The sequence below is a fragment of the Ranitomeya variabilis genome, chromosome 3, assembly GCF_051348905.1.
Source record: "Ranitomeya variabilis isolate aRanVar5 chromosome 3, aRanVar5.hap1, whole genome shotgun sequence".
Lineage (NCBI taxonomy): Eukaryota > Metazoa > Chordata > Amphibia > Anura > Dendrobatidae > Ranitomeya > Ranitomeya variabilis.
In genome coordinates, this window is record NC_135234.1 from 758595765 (window position 1) to 758617978 (window position 22214).

Sequence of the window (22214 nt, forward strand, 5' to 3'; positions counted from 1 at the left end):
AGGTGAGCCAGGACTATATTTTCCTCTGCCAGGATTAGTTAGTCCTCCGGCCGGCGCTGGGCGTCTAGGGATAAAAACGTAGGCTACGCTACCCGGCTACTGTTAGTTGTGCGGCAGGTTTAGTTCATGGTCAGTTTAGTTTCCATCCTTCCAAGAGCTAGTACTCATGTTTGCTGGGCTATGTTCTCTTGCCATTGAGAACCATAACAGTACGCTACCCGGCTACTGTTAGTTGTGCGGCAGGTTTAGTTCATGGTCAGTTTAGTTTCCATCCTTCCAAGAGCTAGTACTCATGTTTGCTGGGCTATGTTCTCTTGCCATTGAGAACCATAACAGTTTGACCGGCCGCAAAGGGTTAAATTAATTGACAGAGAAAGGAGAGAAAAGAGAAGTCTGCTGAAGATTTTTTTTTTTTTTTTCCCTTCCCTTCAGTTCTGAGTGTGCTTGTAATTGAATCTCTTGCAAGTCTGCCTATATTGCAGCCTTTCTCTCTCTCTCTCCTTCTAATCCTGGAATGGCTCTGTGTTCACCTGTTTAAAATGGATATTCAGAGTTTAGCTGCAGGTTTGAATAATCTCACCACGAAAGTTCAAAATTTACAAGATTTTGTTGTTCATGTTCCTATATCTGAACCTAGAATTCCTTTGCCTGAATTTTTCTCGGGAAATAGATCTTGCTTTCAAAATTTCAAAAAAAATTGCAAGTTGTTTTTGTCCCTGAAATCTCGCTCTGCTGGAGATCCTGCTCAGCAGGTCAGGATTGTGATTTCCTTGCTCCGGGGCGACCCTCAGGATTGGGCTTTTGCATTGGCTCCAGGGGATCCTGCGTTGCTCAATGTGGATGCGTTTTTTCTGGCCTTGGGGTTGCTTTATGAGGAACCTCAGTTAGAGCTTCAGGCGGAAAAGGCCTTGATGTCCCTATCTCAGGGGCAAGACGAAGCTGAAATATACTGCCAGAAATTCCGTAAATGGGCTGTGCTTACTCAGTGGAATGAGTGCGCCCTGGCGGCGAATTTCAGAGAGGGTCTCTCTGATGCCATTAAGGATGTTATGGTGGGGTTCCCTGTGCCTGCGGGTCTGAATGAGTCCATGACAATGGCTATCCAGATCGATAGGCGTCTGCGGGAGCGCAAACCTGTGCACCATTTGGCGGTGTCTACTGAGAAGACGCCAGAGAATATGCAATGTGATAGAATTCTGTCCAGAAGTGAACGGCAGAATTTAAGACGAAAAAATGGGTTGTGCTTCTATTGCGGTGATTCAACTCATGTTATATCAGCATGCTCTAAGCGTACTAAGAAGCTTGATAAGTCTGTTTCAATTGGCACTTTACAGTCTAAGTTTATTCTATCTGTGACCCTGATTTGTTCTTTATCATCTATTACCGCGGATGCCTATGTCGACTCTGGCGCCGCTTTGAGTCTTATGGATTGGTCCTTTGCCAAACGCTGTGGGTATGATTTGGAGCCTCTTGAAACTCCTATACCCCTGAAGGGGATTGACTCCACCCCATTGGCTAGTAATAAACCACAATACTGGACACAAGTAACTATGCGGATTAATCCGGATCATCAGGAGATTATTCGCTTTCTTGTGCTGTATAACCTACATGATGTGTTGGTGCTTGGATTGCCATGGCTGCAATCTCATAACCCAGTCCTTGACTGGAAAGCTATGTCTGTGTTAAGCTGGGGATGTAAGGGGACGCATGGGGACGTACCTGTGGTTTCCATTTCATCATCTATTCCCTCTGAGATTCCTGAATTCTTGACTGAATATCGTGACGTTTTTGAAGAACCTAAGCTTGGTTCATTACCTCCGCACCGGGAGTGCGATTGTGCCATAGATTTGATTCCGGGTAGTAAATACCCTAAGGGTCGTTTATTTAATCTGTCTGTGCCTGAACATGCTGCTATGCGAGAATATATAAAGGAGTCCCTGGAAAAGGGACATATTCGTCCTTCGTCATCTCCCTTAGGAGCCGGTTTTTTCTTTGTGGCTAAGAAAGATGGCTCTTTGAGACCGTGTATTGATTATCGGCTTTTGAATAAAATCACGGTTAAATATCAATATCCGTTGCCACTGCTGACTTATTTGTTTGCTCGCATAAAGGGGGCCAAGTGGTTCTCTAAGATAGATCTCCGTGGGGCGTATAATTTGGTGCGAATTAAGCAGGGGGATGAGTGGAAGACCGCATTTAATACGCCCGAGGGCCACTTTGAGTATTTGGTGATGCCTTTTGGTCTTTCAAATGCCCCTTCAGTCTTTCAGTCCTTTATGCATGACATTTTCCGTGATTATTTGGATAAATTTATGATTGTGTATCTGGATGATATTTTGATTTTTTCGGATGACTGGGACTCTCATGTCCAGCAGGTCAGGAGGGTTTTTCAGGTTTTGCGGTCTAATTCCTTGTGTGTGAAGGGTTCTAAGTGCGTTTTTGGGGTTCAAAAGATTTCCTTTTTGGGATATATTTTTTCCCCCTCTTCCATCGAGATGGATCCTGTCAAGGTTCAGGCTATTTGTGATTGGACGCAACCCTCTTCTCTTAAGAGTCTTCAGAAATTTTTGGGCTTTGCTAACTTTTATCGTCGATTTATTGCTGGTTTTTCTGATGTTGTTAAACCATTGACTGATTTGACTAAGAAGGGTGCTGATGTTGCTGATTGGTCCCCTGCTGCTGTGGAGGCCTTTCGGGAGCTTAAGCGCCGCTTTTCTTCCGCCCCTGTGTTGCGTCAGCCTGATGTTGCTCTTCCTTTTCAGGTTGAGGTCGACGCTTCTGAAATCGGAGCTGGGGCAGTTTTGTCGCAGAGAAGCTCCGATTGTTCCGTGATGAGACCTTGTGCCTTTTTCTCGCGTAAATTTTCGCCCGCCGAGCGGAATTATGATGTTGGGAATCGGGAGCTTTTGGCCATGAAGTGGGCTTTTGAGGAGTGGCGTCATTGGCTTGAGGGGGCTAGACATCAGGTGGTGGTATTGACTGACCACAAAAATCTAATTTATCTTGAGTCCGCCAGACGCCTGAATCCTAGACAGGCGCGCTGGTCGTTGTTTTTCTCTCGGTTTAATTTTGTGGTGTCCTACCTGCCGGGTTCTAAGAATGTTAAGGCGGATGCCCTTTCTAGGAGTTTTGAGCCTGACTCCCCTGGTAACTCTGAACCTACAGGTATCCTTAAGGATGGAGTGATATTGTCTGCCGTTTCTCCAGACCTGCGGCGGGCCTTGCAGGAGTTTCAGGCGGATATACCTGATCGTTGCCCACCTGGTAGACTGTTTGTTCCTGATGATTGGACCAGTAAAGTCATTTCTGAGGTTCATTCTTCTGCGTTGACAGGTCATCCTGGAAACTTTGGTACCAGGGATTTGGTGGCAAGGTCCTTCTGGTGGCCTTCCCTGTCTCGAGATGTGCGAGGCTTTGTGCAGTCTTGTGACGTTTGTGCTCGGGCCAAGCCTTGTTGTTCTCGGGCTAGTGGATTGTTGTTGCCCTTGCCTATCCCGAAGAGGCCCTGGACGCACATCTCGATGGATTTTATTTCGGATCTTCCTGTTTCTCAGAAGATGTCTGTCATCTGGGTGGTGTGTGACCGTTTCTCTAAGATGGTCCATTTGGTTCCCCTGCCTAAGTTGCCTTCTTCTTCCGAGTTGGTTCCTCTGTTTTTTCAAAATGTGGTCCGTTTGCATGGTATTCCGGAGAATATCGTTTCTGACAGAGGAACCCAATTCGTGTCTAGATTTTGGCGAGCATTCTGTGCTAGGATGGGCATAGATTTGTCTTTCTCGTCTGCTTTCCATCCTCAGACAAATGGCCAGACCGAGCGGACGAATCAGACCTTGGAGACATATTTGAGGTGTTTTGTGTCTGCAGATCAGGATGATTGGGTTGCTTTTTTGCCTTTAGCGGAGTTTGCCCTCAATAATCGGGCCAGCTCTGCCACCTTGGTGTCTCCTTTTTTCTGTAATTCGGGGTTTCATCCTCGATTTTCTTCTGGTCAGGTGGAATCTTCGGATTGTCCTGGAGTGGATGCTGTGGTGGAGAGGTTGCATCAGATTTGGGGGCAGGTAGTGGACAATTTGAAGTTGTCCCAGGAGAAGACTCAGCTTTTTGCCAACCGCCGGCGTCGGGTTGGTCCTCGGCTTTGTGTCGGGGACTTGGTGTGGTTGTCTTCTCGTTTTGTCCCTATGAGGGTTTCTTCTCCTAAGTTTAAGCCTCGGTTCATCGGCCCGTACAAGATATTGGAGATTCTTAACCCTGTGTCCTTCCGTTTGGACCTCCCTGCATCTTTTTCTATTCATAATGTTTTTCATCGGTCATTGTTGCGCAGGTATGAGGTACCGGTTGTGCCTTCCGTTGAGCCTCCTGCTCCGGTGTTGGTTGAGGGCGAGTTGGAGTACGTTGTGGAAAAAATCTTGGACTCCCGTGTTTCCAGACGGAAACTCCAGTATCTGGTCAAATGGAAGGGATACGGTCAGGAGGATAATTCTTGGGTGACTGCCTCTGATGTTCATGCCTCCGATCTGGTCCGTGCCTTTCATAGGGCTCATCCTGATCGCCCTGGTGGTTCTGGTGAGGGTTCGGTGCCCCCTCCTTGAGGGTGGGGTACTGTTGTGAAATTGGATTTTGGGCTCCCCCGGTGGCCACTGGTGGAATTGAACTGGTGTGCATCATCCCCTCTGTTCACCTGTTTCCATCAGGATGTGGGAGTCGCTATTTAACCTTGCTCCTCTGTCACTTCCATGCCGGTCAACATTGTAATCAGAAGCCTTTCTGTGCATGTTCCTGCTTCTAGACAACTCCCAGCTAAGTTGGACTTTAGTCCTCGTTTGTTTTTGCATTTTGTTCCAGTTCACAGCTGTAGTTTCGTTTCTGTGTCTGGAAAGCTCTTGTGATCTGAAATTGCCACTCTGATGTTATGAGTTAATACTAGAGTCCTAAAGTAATTTCAGGATGGTATTTTGATAGGGTTTTCAGCTGACCATGAAAGTGCCCTTTCTGTCTTCCTGCTATCTAGTAAGCGGACCTCAATTTTGCTAAACCTATTTTCATACTACGTTTGTCATTTCATCTAAAATCACCGCCAATATATGTGGGGGCCTCTGTCTGCCTATCGGGGAAATTTCTCTAGAGGTGAGCCAGGACTATATTTTCCTCTGCCAGGATTAGTTAGTCCTCCGGCCGGCGCTGGGCGTCTAGGGATAAAAACGTAGGCTACGCTACCCGGCTACTGTTAGTTGTGCGGCAGGTTTAGTTCATGGTCAGTTTAGTTTCCATCCTTCCAAGAGCTAGTACTCATGTTTGCTGGGCTATGTTCTCTTGCCATTGAGAACCATAACAGTACGCTACCCGGCTACTGTTAGTTGTGCGGCAGGTTTAGTTCATGGTCAGTTTAGTTTCCATCCTTCCAAGAGCTAGTACTCATGTTTGCTGGGCTATGTTCTCTTGCCATTGAGAACCATAACAGTGCACCACATCTTGCTGAACGTTTATATTTATGTTAACCTGCTCAACTCTCGATCTTTCTCCTTTGGTGCCATCTCCCACTTGAAGAGAAACCTACATACTGGTCACCTTTTACCCTGCACCATCTTAATGCCACTGAAATCGTAATTTTCAACATCTGTTACTAGTGGTACGGTGTCTGGTGTGGGATGGGTCACCAGGATCTTTTTACAAGTGGTGAAGAGTCTGATGTAGGATGATTCTCAAGGCACTATTGTTATGAGTATTTAGGACTTTAGTATTGGTTGTGGTCAATAGGACCTTCCGTTAGATGTTGTGCAGTCTGGTGTGGCATGTGGTCACCATGACTACCTTTTACAAGTGGTTTTGACTGTGATGTGGGATGGGATCACCAGGACCTTCTGTTATGTTTGGTTAAGAGTGCTGTGGAGTGAAGTCACTAGGACCTCTTGTTAAGTGATTGACTGTGGAGACACAAGGGTCCATGGATGCCGGATGGACTAGGGCTTAACCCACTGAAAGCCCCTTCCTAGTTGGTCAAATACTACTCAGACAACACTGGGTGCTGCTGAACAGTGCGTATGGTATAATTAAGAATAAACTGTGTGTTGTCATAGTGACTATAGTATAGTACAAAGGAACCAGGACCTTTCAGACTACGAGAAGTTATAACTGTACTATGGTGAAGGGGTCACCATCACTTCTGCTTATTAATGGTTACTATTGAGGTGTCAGGGTCACCAGGACCTTCTCTTATGTGAGCATACGAGTGTAGTGTGCGACAAGGTCTCTGGAACCTCCATTAATGAGTGGTTAGGACTCTATTTTGGGACAGGATCACCAGGATCTCCTGTTACACATGGTTAGGAGTGTGTTGTTAGATAAAGTTTTCAAGACCTCTTGTTATAAATGGTTAGGAGAGTAGTGTGGTATGGGATCACCAGGACCTCCTCTTATGGATAGGTTAAGAGTGTGGTGTGCGATGGGTCCTTAGGACTTCCTATTATGAGTGGTTAGGAGAGGGGTGTATGATGATGCTTCTAGAACCTCCTGTTATAAATGATTAGCATAGTGTTGTGGGATGGGGAGGGTCACCAGGACCTTCTGTTATGAGTGTTTTGGACTGAGGTGTATGATGGGGTCGCGAGAACCTCTTCTTATGTGATGTTAGGAGCGTGACATGGGATGAGATATCTAGGACTGCCTGTTACATGTAGTTAGGACAGTAGTGTGTGATGGGTCCCTAGGGCTTCCTGTTGTGAGTGGTTAGGAGTGTGCCCTGTGATTATATTTCTAGGACCTCCTGTTGTAAATGATTAGCCAGTAGTGTGTGATGGGGTCACCAGGACCTCCTCTTGTGAGTGTTTTGGACTGAGGTATAAGATGGGGACCCAAGAACCTCATCTTGTGTGAAGTTAGGAGTGTGGTGTGCGATGGTGCCATCAAGATCTCCTGTTACGGATGGTTGGGAGTGTGCAAGTGTGAAACTCTCCTGGAAAGGTGCCGTGTTTTTATCTTGGTAAGGTTTGCCTTTATCTTATGTCGTCTATCAGTGGTGGGCGGTCAGAGACCACTATTTGGACTATTGGAATGCCCTTCAAACAGCGATGAGGACTGTGCCTAGAGGATTGTAATAAGTTTTCTGGAGTGTGATGGTCTTTACTAGATTTCTGTGGTGGCTGTTCTTTATAATATGCCCCTTTTTTTTCGCCCCAGCTTCCTGCCCGGTGTTGTGCAGCGGTAATGGACAGTACATGAAGGGGCGATGTCTCTGCCACAGCGGCTGGAAAGGTGCCGAGTGTGATGTCCCCACTAACCAGTGCATTGACGTGACCTGCAGCAATCACGGTACCTGCATTATCGGCACCTGCATCTGCAACCCCGGCTACAAAGGAGAGAACTGTGAAGAAGGTAATAAGGCAAAATTGGGAATCTGTCATTAACGGCAGCGCGGTTCTCGAATACGATTGTTTTTATACATTATTCCCCATTAATTGAATGAAATGAAAGAAGACGGTTTAGGATGTTTTGCTCTTGTCAAAATTGGAACAGAAGCCAGAAGGATGGATGAGAATACAAGACATGAGTGGGGAAAGGACACAGCTGAAGGAGTCCGGAGCCGTTGCCAGCAAAACATTCCAGGATGGAAAAACAAAAAGATTCTTGGATCTTAGTTTAGTAAGGAGGGGGCGACCTGCAGAGCGGGGTCCGTTCTTCACTTGGGTGCCAGGATAATGCTTGATTGGACTCCCGGATTCTCAGTGTCGACACGTTGGCGAGATTCACAATATGGAAGCTCAGCACTGCGATACACATAAGATAGATAAATATGGGATGGATATGGGACAGATGGATAGCTACATAGTTATGGTATGGATGGATATGGGATAACTAGATAGACACTTTCATGGCCGAAAGTGTTGGCACCCTTGAAATTGTTCCAGAAAATGAAATATTTCTCCCAGAAAATTATTCCAATTACACATCTTTTGTTATACACGTGTTTATTTTCCTTTGTGTGTATTGGAACAACACAAAAACACCAGGGAAACTAAGGCAAATTGGACCTAATTTCACACAAAAACCCAAAAATGGTCCAGACAAAATTCCACATTTCCAAAATTGTGGGTAAACTTCTTTGTTTCAAGCATGTGATGCTCGTTCAAACTCGCCTGTGGCAAGTAACAGGTGTGGGCAATAAAAAAAAAAATATCACACCTGAAACAAGATAAGATAAAAAGGGAAAGGTTGACTCAATCTTCGCATTGTGTCTGTGTGTGCCACACAAAGCATGGAGAACAGAAAGAGGAGAAGAGAACGGTCTGAGGACTTGAGAACCAAAATTGGTAATCTAACTATCTCAAGGTGGTTACAAGTCCATCTCCAGAAATCTTGGCTGTATGTTAAAGACAGAGAGAGAGATTTTAGATAGATAGATATGAGATAGGAATAGAGAATACTGGATAAAAAAGAAAGATGAATATTAAATAAATAGATGGACAAATATGAGAGATAAATATGAGAGATATAGATATTAGATGGATATATGGATAGATTGATGGATATGAGAAAGATAAATCATTTTTCCCATAAAACAATCTCTGCCTCGGTTATGGAGAAGCTCTCGCAGTCCAGTTCCTTCCTTGCTGAAGGACATCGGATTTATCAGTTCTCATTATCTCAGCTTGGTTACAAGTGTAAGGTCAGCACAGCTAGAGTCGATATTTCTCCCACTTTCCCCGATGGACACTGTTTTGGTGACATGTAGCTTTAAGAATGTAATTCCACTACATAAATCCTTTAATTATATGGATTAAACGAATTTAGTTTGCGTTAATATCACTGCTTGCTACTTGTCATGAAACTTTAGAGCTCATCGGATTCCTTTGCTAATAAACAAAGGTGGACATTCACATTATATTCATTATCATACATTGTTCGCCTATACTCTCTTGCATACGTTGTATAAGCTACCAAGAGCGTTAGGGAATGTGAAAACAGCTCTAAACACATCATCAGTCTCAAAAATGTATTTGTTTATTTCCAGGGTGATTCATCACTTCTTGGGATGATCTTGCCCAATTTACTTTATTACACAAATTTGATCTATTATAATACTGCCCCTGTGTACAAGAATATAACTACTATAATACCGGCCCTATGTACAAGAATATAACTACTATAATACCGCCCCAATGTACAAGAACATAACTACTATAATACTGCCCCTATGTACAAGAATATAACTACTATAATACTGCCCCTATGTACAAGAATATAACTACTATAATACCGCCCCAATGTACAAGAACATAACTACTATAATACTGCCCCTATGTACAAGAATATAACTACTATAATACTGCTCCTATATACAAGAATATAACTACTATAATACTGCCCCTATGTACCAGAATATAACTACTATAATACTGCTCCTATGTACAAGAATATAACTACTATAATGCTGCCCCTATGTACAAGAATATAAGTGCTATATTACTATAAGTATAGCTTTTGGTAAGTGAATCCGCGGTAATCTTTACTTTAGAAGGCACGGTGTGAGGCTGTATTATAGTTTTGTCTTGCATCCAACTTTCTGAGCCAGGAAAATCTCTAAGGTCGCATTCACCCCAATATCCACAGTGGTGCAGTCTTCAAAAAGAATCAAAGCCCAACAAAGAAAGTGTATCTAATCCTGTCCCAGAGAATGCAGCCAAAATCCCAGGGAGTGGGGGAGGAGAGACAATGGGCATTGTATCAGCCTCCTCATGAAAGGATCTCATTTCAACATGAAAAATGTTCATAGGATTATGATAAATGGGGCGCTGTGACACGTACATTCTCCTCCCGTAATCCGTGGTCGGAGCGCTGAGGCAGCAGAATAGCCTTCCCTATGTGACAGCGACCCTTTTCACAACCTGTCTCTCTTTTCCCATTGACCTTCAGAGTAAGTGATTAATGGCGGAGCGCTCGGTGTTTGTCATCTGTTGGAGGCTCCTCTGGCCCAGCGCTCGTCCCATCTGCCGTGGTGTGCTGTAGAGTGCTGCCCACCGGCTCCTTCTTCCCTCTCATTAATAGCCACTTTTTACTTTATCATGGAAAGCAAAATAAAAATAAAAAATTCAGTGGATCTCATAAATGTTCCACCTTTTTATAGAAAATAATTAACTCGTATATACATTTTAAATAAAAAAAAAAAAAAAATATCCCAAAATGTTAGTAATAAGACAAATTTTGAATTAAAAGAAAAATAACAATTTTTTAAAAAAGTGTCTTCAATATGGTGCACGACATCTACCGTAGATCTTGAATTAGAACTTGGTTGATTGTTCTCCTCAAGCCGAGCGTACATGGATAAGTCAGCCGAACCCATCGATTCCTACAAAATCATCTCACTGTCGAATGGGTAAAGGGGCTTCCCAATTCTACTGTATACAGCTCATGTCGTGGGAAAGGCAGATTGGACCTGTTCAATTTCAGTATGCCTGATCCTTTTTCTGCAGTTGAATTTGTGGGATCAGTTTAGATCTAATATTCCTGGAGGTCTCAGGTGGTTGAGTTATATCTGATATCGGTGGAGATCTAGCGTGGTTATGGGTTATATCTGGTATCCTTAGAGGTCCAGGGTGGTTATGGGTTATATCGGATATCCCTGGAGGTCTAGGGTGGTTATGGATTATTTTTCATATGCCTGGATATCTTGGGTTGCTATGGATTATATCTGGTATCCCTGGAGGTCTAGTTATGGGTTATATCTGATATTCCTGGATGACTCAGGTGGTTATGGGTTATATCTGGTATCCTTGGCAGTCTAGGGTGGTTATGGGTTATATCTGATATACCTGGATATCTTGGGTTGCTATGGATTATATCCGGTATCCCTGGAGGTCTAGTTATGGGTTATATCTGATATTCCTGGAGGTCTCGGGTGGTTATGGGTTATATCTGGTATCCCTGGAGGTTCCAGTGGTTGAGTTATATTTGATATTCCTGGATGACTCAGGTGGTTATGGATTATTTCTGATATCTCTGGAGGTCTTGAGTGGTTATGGGTTATGTGTGATATCCCTGGAGGTCTAGCGTTGTGGTTATGGGTCATATCAGATATCTTGAAGGTCTCAGGTGGTTATGGGTTATATCTGGTAGCCTTGGAGCTCTAGGTTGGTTATGGGTTATATTTCATACATCTGGAGGTCTCAGGTGGTTATGGTTTATGTCTGATATCTGTGCAAGTCTAGGGTGGTTATGGGTTATATCTGGTATCCTTGGAGGTCTAGGGTGGTTATGGGTTATATCTGGTATCCTTGGAGGTCTAGGGTGGTTATGGGTTATATCTGGTATCCTTGGAGGTCTAGGGTGGTTATGGGTTATATCTGGTATCTGTAGTGGTTTAGGGGGTTATATCTGATATCTGTGGAGGTCTAGGGTGGTTATGGGCTTTATCTGGTATCCTTGGAGGTCTAGGGTGGTTATGGGTTATATCTGACATCTGTGGAGGTCTAGGGTGTTTATTGGTTATATCTGGTATCCTTGGAGGTCTAGGGTGGTTATTGGTTATATCTGGTATCCTTGGAGGTCTAGGGTGGTTATGGGTTACATCTGGTATCCTTGGAGGTCTCGGGTGATAATGGGTTATATCTGATATCTGTGGAGGTTTAGGGTGGTTATGGGCTTTATCTGGTATCCTTGGAGGTTTAGGGTAGTTATGAGTTATATCGGATATCCGTGGAGGTCTAGGTTGGTTATGGATTATTTTTCATATGCCTGGCGGTCTTGGTGGTAGCTCTGGGTTATAACTGGTATCCTTGGAGGTCTCTGGTGGTTATGGGTTATATCTGGTATCCCTGGAGGTCTAGTTATGTGTTATATCTGATATTGGTGGAGGTCTAGGGTGGTTCTGGGTTATATCTAGTAACCTTGGAGGTCTTTGGTGGTTATGGGTTATATCTGGTATCCCTGGAGGTCTAGTTATGGGTTATACCTGATATCGGTGGAGGTCTAGCGTGGTTATGGGTTATATCTGATATCTGTGGAGGTGTAAGGTGGTTATGGGTTATATCTACTATCCTTGGAGGTCTCTGGTGGTTATGGGTTATATCTGGTATCCCTTGAGGTCTAGTTATGGGTTATATCTGATATTGGTGGAGGCCTAAGGTGGTTATGGGATATATCTAGTAACCTTGGAGGTCTTTGCTGGTTATGGGTTATTTCTGGTATCCCTGGAGGTCTAGTTATGGGTTATATCTGATATCGGTGGAGGTCTAGCATGGTTATGGGTAATATCTGATATCTGCGGAGGTGTAAGGTGGTTATGGGTTATATATACTATCCTTGGAGGTCTCGGGTAGTTATGGGTTTTATCTGGTATCCTTGGAGGTTTAGGGTAGTTATGGGTTATATCGAATATCCCTGGAGGTCTAGGTTGGTTATGGGTTATTTTTCGTATGTCTGGTGGTCTCAGTTAGTGGTAGTTATGGGTTATATCTGGTATCCTTGGAGGTCTATGGTGGTTATGGGTTACATCTGATATCTCTGGAGGTTTTGGGCAGTTATCTGATTTCATTGGAGTTCTAGGGTGGTTATAAGTTATATCTAATATTCTTGGAGGTCTAGAGTGATTGTGGTTCAAAAGGTAATCTATCCAGAGGGCTAGAGTAGTTTTGCATTAATATGTAATATCCCTGGTACATGGTACATCCCTGAGTACATGGGTACATTCCTATTATCTATGGAGGTGGAGAGGTGGTTATGGATTGTTATCCAAATTCTGTGTTGGCCTTGGGGTTGTTATAGGTTACTTTTGAATCTCCCTTGAGGCCTGTGAGGGTTATGGGTTAATAGCTATTATATATGTCTAGGGCTTATTATGGGTTAAAATCCAAAACCTGTGAAGGTCTAGTGTGTGAAATATCAATAAGGGCTTCCAGAGTCTCCAAACAAGAGGTCTGGAGAAAGACGGATTGGACATGTTCAATTTCAGTATGCCTGATCCTTTGTTCCTCTAGATTCTTGCAAGGCAAAAAATAAATAAATAAGAAAATACTTTTATGTTCCTTAACCAGACAGTTGAGATTTCAGTGTGGAGCTTGTAGAGTGACATTTGGACCCTATGATTTTATAAGGACTGTAGTGTGCCGACATATGACGCCACTCAAGGATCCTATGGCAGAATACTTCTGTATTACTCTGCCCAATGGAGCATGCCAGAGTATTGTACAGATCCAAGAGAAAAAATTCTATATGCAAGTACAGAAGGTGGCTTCTGACGGAGAGAAGGCGTATTATGGTTTTATGCCGTTACAAGCTAGGAGAGACAGGCTAAAGGTGAACCACAAAAAGGAAAAGGCGGTTCTAATGGCCTTGTGATAAAATTACATTTTGTGACCGCAAATTATCGGATATAGACAGTGACATCTTATATAGTCCAATAATGGACTGGGGGTTTAATTACAAAGGTTTTATCTAGCCAAGTGGGTGGTCAAAAATACTAAGTCCAATATTATATTCCTATGAATGCAGTAATTATAAATACTAATGGACTGAATATATATACGGCGTGTATGTGTGTGTGTGTATGTACGTGTAGAGATATATATATATATATATATATATATATATATATATATATATATATATATATATATATATATATATATATATATATATATATATATATATATATATATATATATATATATATATATATATATATATATATATATATATATACCAAACGAAAAAAGGAAGGCAGCACTCCAGTTCTTAGAAAAGTGAAAAAACTGTGAAGTTTATTTCAGACCCACATCTCTATACGACGTTTCGGCTCACATTGAGCCTTTCTCAAGGCTGCCGATTTTGCAAGTTTTCCCACCTAAAAAGAATGGAGAGGTCTGTAATTTTTATCCTAGGTACACTTCACCTGTGAGAGACAGAATCTAAAAATAAAAAAACAGAAAATTACATTGTAGGATTTCTACATAATTTGCATTTTACTGCACAAAATAAGTGTTTGACACAATATAAAAACAGAACTTAATATTTGGTGCGGAAACCTTTGTTTGTAATTTCTGATGTAAGACGTTTCCTGTAGATCTTGACCAGGTTTTTGCATACACTGCTGCAGGGATATTGGCCCCCTCCTCCATACAGATCTCCAGATGTTTCCGGTTTCAGAGCTGTTGCTGAGCAACATTGAGTTTCAGCTCCTTCCAAAGATTTGCTTTTGGGTTCAGGTTTGGAGACTAGCTAGGCCACTCCAGAACCTTGAAATGCTTCTTAAGGAGCCATTGCTTAGTTGCCCAAGCTGTGTTTTTCAGGTCATTGTCATGCTGTAAGACCCAGCCACGGCCCATCTTCAATGCTGTTACTGATGGAGGTTGTTGGCCAAAATCTCACTATACATGACCCCGTCCCCTTCAATATGGAGCAGTCATTCTGTCCCCTTTATAGAAAAGCACCCCCAAAGTATGATATTTCCCCCACCATGCTTCATGGTTGGGACGGTGTTCTTGGGGTTATACTCATACTCCTTCTTCCTCCAAAAACGGTGAGTGGAGTTGATACCAAAGGTTCTATTTTGGTCTCATCTGACCACATGACCTTCTCCCATGCCTCCTCCAGATCATGCAGATGGTCATTGGCGAACTACAAACGGGCCTGGACATGTGCTGGTGTGAGCAGGGGGACCTTGCATGCCCTGCAGGATTATAATCCATGACGGCGTAGTGTGTTACAAACAGTAAGTATGTATGAGACTGTGGTCCCAGCTCTCTTCAGATCATTGTGTAGTTCTGGGCTGATTCCTGACCTTTCGCTGAATCATCCTTACCCCACGAGGTGAGATCTTGCATGGAGCCCCAGACCGAGGAAGATTGACAGCCATCTTGTATTTCTTCCATTTTCTAATAATTGTGCCAACAGTTGTTGCCTTCTCACCAAGCTGCTTGCCTATTGTCCTGTAGCCCATCCCAGCCTTGTGCAGGTCTACAATTTTGTCCCAGGTGTCCTTATACAGCTCTTTGGTCTTGGCCATGGTGGAGAGGTCGGAGTGTGATCGAGTGTGTGGACAGGTGTCTTTTATACAGGTAACAATGTCAATCAGGTGCAATTACAACAGATAATGAGTGCAGAGTAGGAGGCTTCTTAAAGAGAAACTACCAGGTCTGTGAGAGCCAGAATTCTTGCTGGTTGGTCGGTGATCAAATACTTATTTCATGTAATAAAATGCAAAGTAATTATGTAAATATCATACAATGTGATTTTCTGCTTTTGTTTTTTTTTTTTTAAGATTCTGTCTCACAGGTAAAGGTGGGAAAACTTGCAAAATCGGCAGAGTATCAATTACTTATTTTCCCCACTGTAACAAATTAATTAAAAGTATATCTAAAATATATATATATATATATGTGTGTGTATATACATTTTCTGATCTGCATATGGGTACACAAACGTGTATGGGATGTAATTACCATAAGTTATAATTTGGATATATATATAATGTATGTGTATATGTATATTTATAAGATTTCATTGTTTTTTATGATTAATCATCATCTAATGAATACAGGATAATTATATTATATCATTACTTTTAGAATGATACTTTTATCTATTTTTTTCTGAATTTTAGTGGACTGCATGGATCCCACATGTTCGGGGCGAGGTGTATGCGTACAAGGAGTGTGTCACTGCGCCGTCGGCTGGGGCGGGACGAGCTGCGAGAATCCCCGCGCGACCTGCTTGGATCAGTGCTCCGGACATGGGACCTTACACTCCGAAACTGGCATCTGCACCTGCGACCCCAACTGGACGGGTCAAGACTGTTCTATAGGTAAGCTTGAGCTTTATCTAAATAGAGGGGTCGAAAAGTGATCGGTATTTTGTTTGTTCTTTTTATTATTTTTTTGGGATTTTTTTTGTAAAATTGTGTTTATTTTTTAAATCTATCTGCTATATGTCATGTGTTTTGGATCAGGTTTGTTGCTTGATGGTACAATAAATGGGATATGCTAGTTGGGGGGGGAGATTCTACCTCTGAGCCCGGGACTTGTAGCTTTCGAACATCTGCTTGTTTGCATTTATTTTTCCACCCTTGTGTTTAGGCTGCCGCGTTTCACGCTCTTTGCAGGCTTGTTACAATCATTAGCGTCCTGACAGCTGTTTTTTTTTCCTCCCTGACCCAGAAGCCTCCATTTACCGTACCGTTATCTAAGCGCAATCTTTCCAGTTCACTAAACAGATTTTAAATATGATCCTGGCTCTTCTATAACCCATGATGGATAAACTCCGACCGCTAGCAGCATGCGTGTGCTGGCATTCCCACTGTGTGTCTAATGTATCTTTCTAGACATTGTCATATCTCATTGATCAACCCACACTTTGTGATGAAGCAAAGGAAACCCCCCCGGGAGGCTTAGAGGTCTCCAAACTTTGCAAATGAAATCTCATGTTAAATTCATGTGATGCCAAAGGACGCAGCGGCACCGACGCGCGCTGTCTCCGGGTGATATTCACACCTCTTTCCATTGCTGTAAAGCTTTCATGTAGAGGGTGTGAAGCTCTTCAGAGGAGGCATCATGTCCTCCAGGAGACTGAAGAAGGCTTTCTACTTAATATTCAAGATGAATAAACATGGTCCTGGTTGGAAGGTCACGATCACAAGTAAAAAAAAATGTCCTGCTGGTGATGCATACATTGTAATGGACGACAACGTGAAACGCGCTAGTAAGTGTCTTGTCAGATAGGGGACAATAAGATTGGTCTCTGGCATAAGGAAATTACTTAACATAATTAAATGTGAAAAAAAAAATTCTTCGAATTCTACTGACGCATTTCGGACATTTTTTGGGGATAATGAAGGAATGCATTGGATGCCATGACGGAGACTGCAAAATTCCCTTTAATTATGACTTGATGATAATTGATATTCATTTTTCATCGTGGTATTGGATCCTCCTATTTCTGGAGGGCTAAGGTGGTTATGTGTTAATGCCTAATTTTATTTTAAGGTGTTTATGGATTAATATGTTAATATATATTATCCCTGGGGGTCTAGGGAGATTAGTAGACATTTTTTTTTAATATTTATGTATTTATTTTTTTGTCCCATTATCGATCTAGAAATGTAGTTTGGATACTTCTTGTATTCTGATTATTTACTTTCTTTTGCTCCCTTTTTGGATAAAATAGGTGCTGAAGTGCATAGCTCTGTACTGTATTTCTGGAGTACGGATCACCCAGCTGTGAGGGTGGGGAGAGCAGAGTCTTCATAGTATACGGATTCTTTAATATTTAATATCCCTAAAGGTGTAGGAGGGTTCCCTGGCTGCCTGGGGGTGGTTAAGGTTTACTATCTAATAGCCCTGGAGGTCTAAGGTGAGTAAGGTTCAAAATCTAATATCTTTGCAGGATTATGTTTTTTATGGGTTTATAGGTAATAATAACCCACAAACCCTCTATAGAACCAGGGATATATTATAATAATCCAAAAACACTATACCACCAGGGACATTATATAATAACCCACAAACCCTCTATAGAACCAGGGATATATTATAATAATCCAAAAACACTATACCACCAGGGACATTATATAATAACCCACAAACCCTCTATACCACCAAGGATATTATATAATAACCCACAAACTCTATAGCACCAGGGATATTATATAATAATCCACAAACACTCTATCCCACAGGGATATTATATAATAACCCACAAACCCTCTAGACCACCAGGGATATTATATAATAACCCACAAACCCTCTATAGCACCAGGGATATTATATAATAATCCACAAACCCTCTATACCACCAAGGATATTATATAATAACCCACAAACTCTATAGCACCAGGGATATTATATAATAATCCACAAACACTCTATCCCACAGGGATATTATATAATAACCCACAAACCCTCTAGACCACCAGGGATATTATATAATAACCCACAAACCCTCTATAGCACCAGGGATATTATATAATAATCCACAAACCCTCTATACCACCAGGGATATTATATAATAACCCACAAACCCTCTATACCACCAAGGATATTATATAATAACCCACAAACCCTCTATACCACCAGGGATATTATATAACCCACAAACCCTCTATACCACCAGGGATATTATATAATAACCCACAAACCCTCTATACCACCAGGGATATTATATAACCCACAAAACCCTCTATACCACCAGGGATATTATATAATAACCCACAAACCCTCTATACCACCAGGGATATTATATAACCCACAAACCCTCTATACCACCAGGGATATTAGATAATAACCCACAAACCCTCTATACCACCAGGGATATTAGATAATAACCCACAAACCCTCTATACCACCAGGGATATTATATAATAACCCACAAACCCTCTATACCACCAGGGATATTATATAATAACCCACAAACCCTCTATACCACCAGGGATATTATATAATAACCCACAAACCCTCTATACCACCAGGGATATTAGATAATAACCCACAAACCCTCTATACCACCAGGGATATTATATAATAACCCACAAACCCTCTATACCACCAGGGATATTATATAACCCACAAAACCCTCTATACCACCAGGGATATTATATAATAACCCACAAACCCTCTATACCACCAGGGATATTATATAACCCACAAACCCTCTATACCACCAGGGATATTAGATAATAACCCACAAACCCTCTATACCACCAGGGATATTATATAATAACCCACAAACCCTCTATACCACCAGGGATATTATGTAACCCACAAAACCCTCTATACCACCAGGGATATTATATAATAACCCACAAACCCTCTATACCACCAGGGATATTATATAATAACCCACAAACCCTCTATACCACCAGGGATATTATATAACCCACAAACCCTCTATACCACCAGGGATATTAGATAATAACCCACAAACCCTCTATACCACCAGGGATATTATATAATAACCCACAAACCCTCTATACCACCAGGGATATTATATAATAACCCACAAACCCTCTATACCACCAGGGATATTATATAACCCACAAACCCTCTATACCACCAGGGATATTAGATAATAACCCACAAACCCTCTATACCACCAGGGATATTATATAATAACCCACAAACCCTCTATACCACCAGGGATATTATATAACCCACAAACCCTCTATGCCACGAGGGATATTATATGTGAAGAGGCGTCTAGGGAGAGTTAGGTACGCTCCATGGCTATTTCTAGTGTGTGTGATAGGAGTAGGGTTTGCGGTCAGCAGAATTCCCACTTCCCCAGAGCTAGTCCCGATTTTGAGTTTACTCACCCGGTCATTCCGGGTGCTCCTAACCACCAGGTCCATAACAGTACAGCTGGCCAACAAAGTGTTAATGCATCTCAAAAGAGGGATAAGAGAAGTTCTGAACCCATTTTTTTTTCTTTGCAGTGTGTTTTGTCTCTCTTTTCCCCTTAACCTCTGGGTGGTTCAGGACTCAGGTGTAGATATTGATATTCAAGGTCTGTCCTCTTGTGTGGATCATCTCACTGCAAGGGTACAAAGCATTCAAGATTATGTAGTTCAGAATGCGATGTTAGAGCCTAGAATTCCAATTCCTGATTTGTTTTCTGGGGATAGATCTAAGTTTCTGAATTTAAAAAATAATTGTAAACTGTTTCTTGCTTTGAAACCCCGCTCCTCTGGTGACCCCATTCAGCAAGTAAAAATTATTATTTCTTTGTTGCGTGGCGACCCTCAAGACTGGGCATTCTCCCTTGTGCCAGGAGATCCTGCATTGCTTAATATAGATGCGTTTTTTCTGGCGCTTGGATTGCTTTATGACGAACCGAATCCAGTGGATCAGGCAGAGAAAATCTTGCTGGCTTTGTGTCAGGGTCAGGATGAAGCGGAGGTATATTGTCAGAAGTTTAGAAAATGGTCTGTGCTTACTCAATGGAATGAGTGTGCCCTGGCAGCAATTTTTAGAAAGGGTCTTTCTGAAGCCCTTAAGGATGTTATGGTGGGATTCCCCACGCCTGCTGGTCTGAATGAATCAATGTCCTTGGCCATCCAAATTGATCGGCGTTTGCGCGAGCGCAAAATTGTGCACCATTTGGAGGTGTCCTCTGAGCAGAGGCCTGAGCTTATGCAATGTGATAGAACTTTGACCAGAACTGAACAGCAAGAACACAGATGTCAGAATGGGCTGTGTTTTTACTGTGGTGACCCCACTCATGCTATCTCTGATTGTCCTAAGCACACTAAGCGGTTCGCTAGGTCTGTCACCATTGGTACTGTACAGCCTAAATTTCTTTTGTCTGTTACTCTGATTTGCTCTTTGTCATCCTACTCGGTTATGGCATTTGTGGATTCAGGCGCTGCCCTGAATTTGATGGACTTGGAGTTTGCCAGGCGCTGTGGTTTTTTCTTGGAGCCTTTGCAGTATCCTATTCCATTAAGGGGAATTGATGCCACGCCATTGGCCAAGAATAAACCTCAGTACTGGACTCAGTTGACCATGTGCATGGCTCCTGCACATCAGGAAGATATTCGCTTTTTGGTGTTGCATAATTTGCATGATGTGGTCGTGTTGGGTTTGCCATGGCTACATGTTCATAATCCAGTATTGGATTGGAAATCAATGTCTGTGTCTAGTTGGGGTTGTCAAGGGGTACATGGCGATGTTCCATTGGTGTCAATTTCTGCTTCCACTCCTTCTGAAGTCCCTGAGTTTCTGTCGGATTACCAGGATGTATTTGATGAGCCCAAATCCAGTGTCCTACCCCCTCATAGGGATTGTGATTGTGCTATAAATTTGATTCCTGGTAGTAAGTTTCCTAAGGGCCGACTTTTCAATTTATCCGTGCCAGAGCACGCCACTATGCGGAGCTATATAAAGGAGTCCTTGGAGAAAGGGCATATTCGCCCGTCGTCGTCACCGTTGGGAGCAGGGTTCTTTTTTGTGGCCAAGAAGGATGGTTCTCTGAGACCCTGAATAGATTACCGCCTTCTCAATAAAATCACGGTCAAATTTCAGTACCCTTTGCCTCTGCTGTCTGATTTGTTTGCTCGGATTAAGGGGGCTAGTTGGTTCACCAAGATAGATCTTCGAGGGGCGTATAACCTTGTGCGTATTAAACAGGGCGATGAATGGAAAACAGCATTTAATACGCCCGAGGGCCATTTTGAGTACCTGGTAATGCCATTCGGGCTTTCAAATGCTCCATCTGTGTTTCAGTCCTTTATGCATGACATCTTCCGAAAGTATCTGGATAGATTCATGATTGTATATTTGGATGATATTTTTGTCTTTTCGGATGATTGGGAGTCTCATGTGAAACAGGTCAGAATGGTATTCCAGGTCCTTCGTGCTAATTCCTTGTTTGTGAAGGGGTCTAAATGTCTCTTCGGAGTTCAGAAAGTTTCCTTTTTGGGCTTCATTTTTTCCCCTTCTACTATCGAGATGGATCCTGTTAAAGTTCAGGCCATTTATGATTGGACTCAACCTACATCTGTGAAGAGCCTCCAGAAATTCCTGGGTTTTGCTAATTTTTACCGTCGCTTCATCGCTAATTTTTCTAGTGTGGTTAAACCTTTGACTAATTTGACAAAGAAAGGTGCTGATGTGGTGAATTGGTCCTCTGCGGCCGTTGAAGCTTTTCAGGAGCTGAAACGTTGTTTTTCTTCGGCCCCTGTGTTGCGTCAGCCAGATGTTTCGCTCCCTTTTCAGGTCGAGGTTGATGCTTCTGAGATTGGAGCAGGGGCTGTTTTGTCTCAAAGAAGTTCTGATGGCTCTGTGATGAAGCCATGTGCCTTCTTTTCTAGAAAGTTTTCGCCTGCTGAGCGTAATTATGATGTTGGCAATCGGGAGCTGCTAGCTATGAAGTGGGCATTCGAGGAGTAGCGACATTGGCTTGAGGGAGCCAAGCACCGCGTGGTGGTCTTGACGGATCACAAAAATCTGACTTCTCGAGTCTGCCAAGCGGTTGAATCCTAGACAGGCTCGATGGTCGCTGTTTTTCTCCCATTTCGATTTTGTGGTCTCATACCTTCCAGGTTCTAAGAATGTGAAGGCGGATGCCCTTTCTAGGAGTTTTGTGCCTGATTCTCCGGGAGTCCCTGAACCGGCTGGTAATCTCAAAGAGGGGGTAATTCTGTCTGCCATCTCCCCTGATTTGCGGCGGGTGCTGCAGGAGTTTCAGGCTGATAGACCTGACCGTTGTCCAGCGGAGAGACTGTTTGTCCCTGATAG

At 42.7% G+C, this 22214-nt stretch overlaps 1 protein-coding gene across 8 annotated transcripts in view; it reads left to right on the forward strand.

The window, feature by feature from the left end:
* TENM4 (teneurin transmembrane protein 4) overlaps nucleotides 1-22214 on the forward strand; it is a 1485534-nt gene that overhangs the window by 1342077 nt on the left and 121243 nt on the right. For all 8 annotated transcript variants that reach the window (XM_077298663.1, XM_077298665.1, XM_077298666.1 and 5 more), the window contains 2 exons: nucleotides 7174-7368; nucleotides 15590-15790. In XM_077298663.1, the coding sequence (XP_077154778.1) occupies nucleotides 7174-7368; nucleotides 15590-15790 (396 nt within the window). The remainder of the gene's footprint in view (nucleotides 1-7173; nucleotides 7369-15589; nucleotides 15791-22214) is intronic.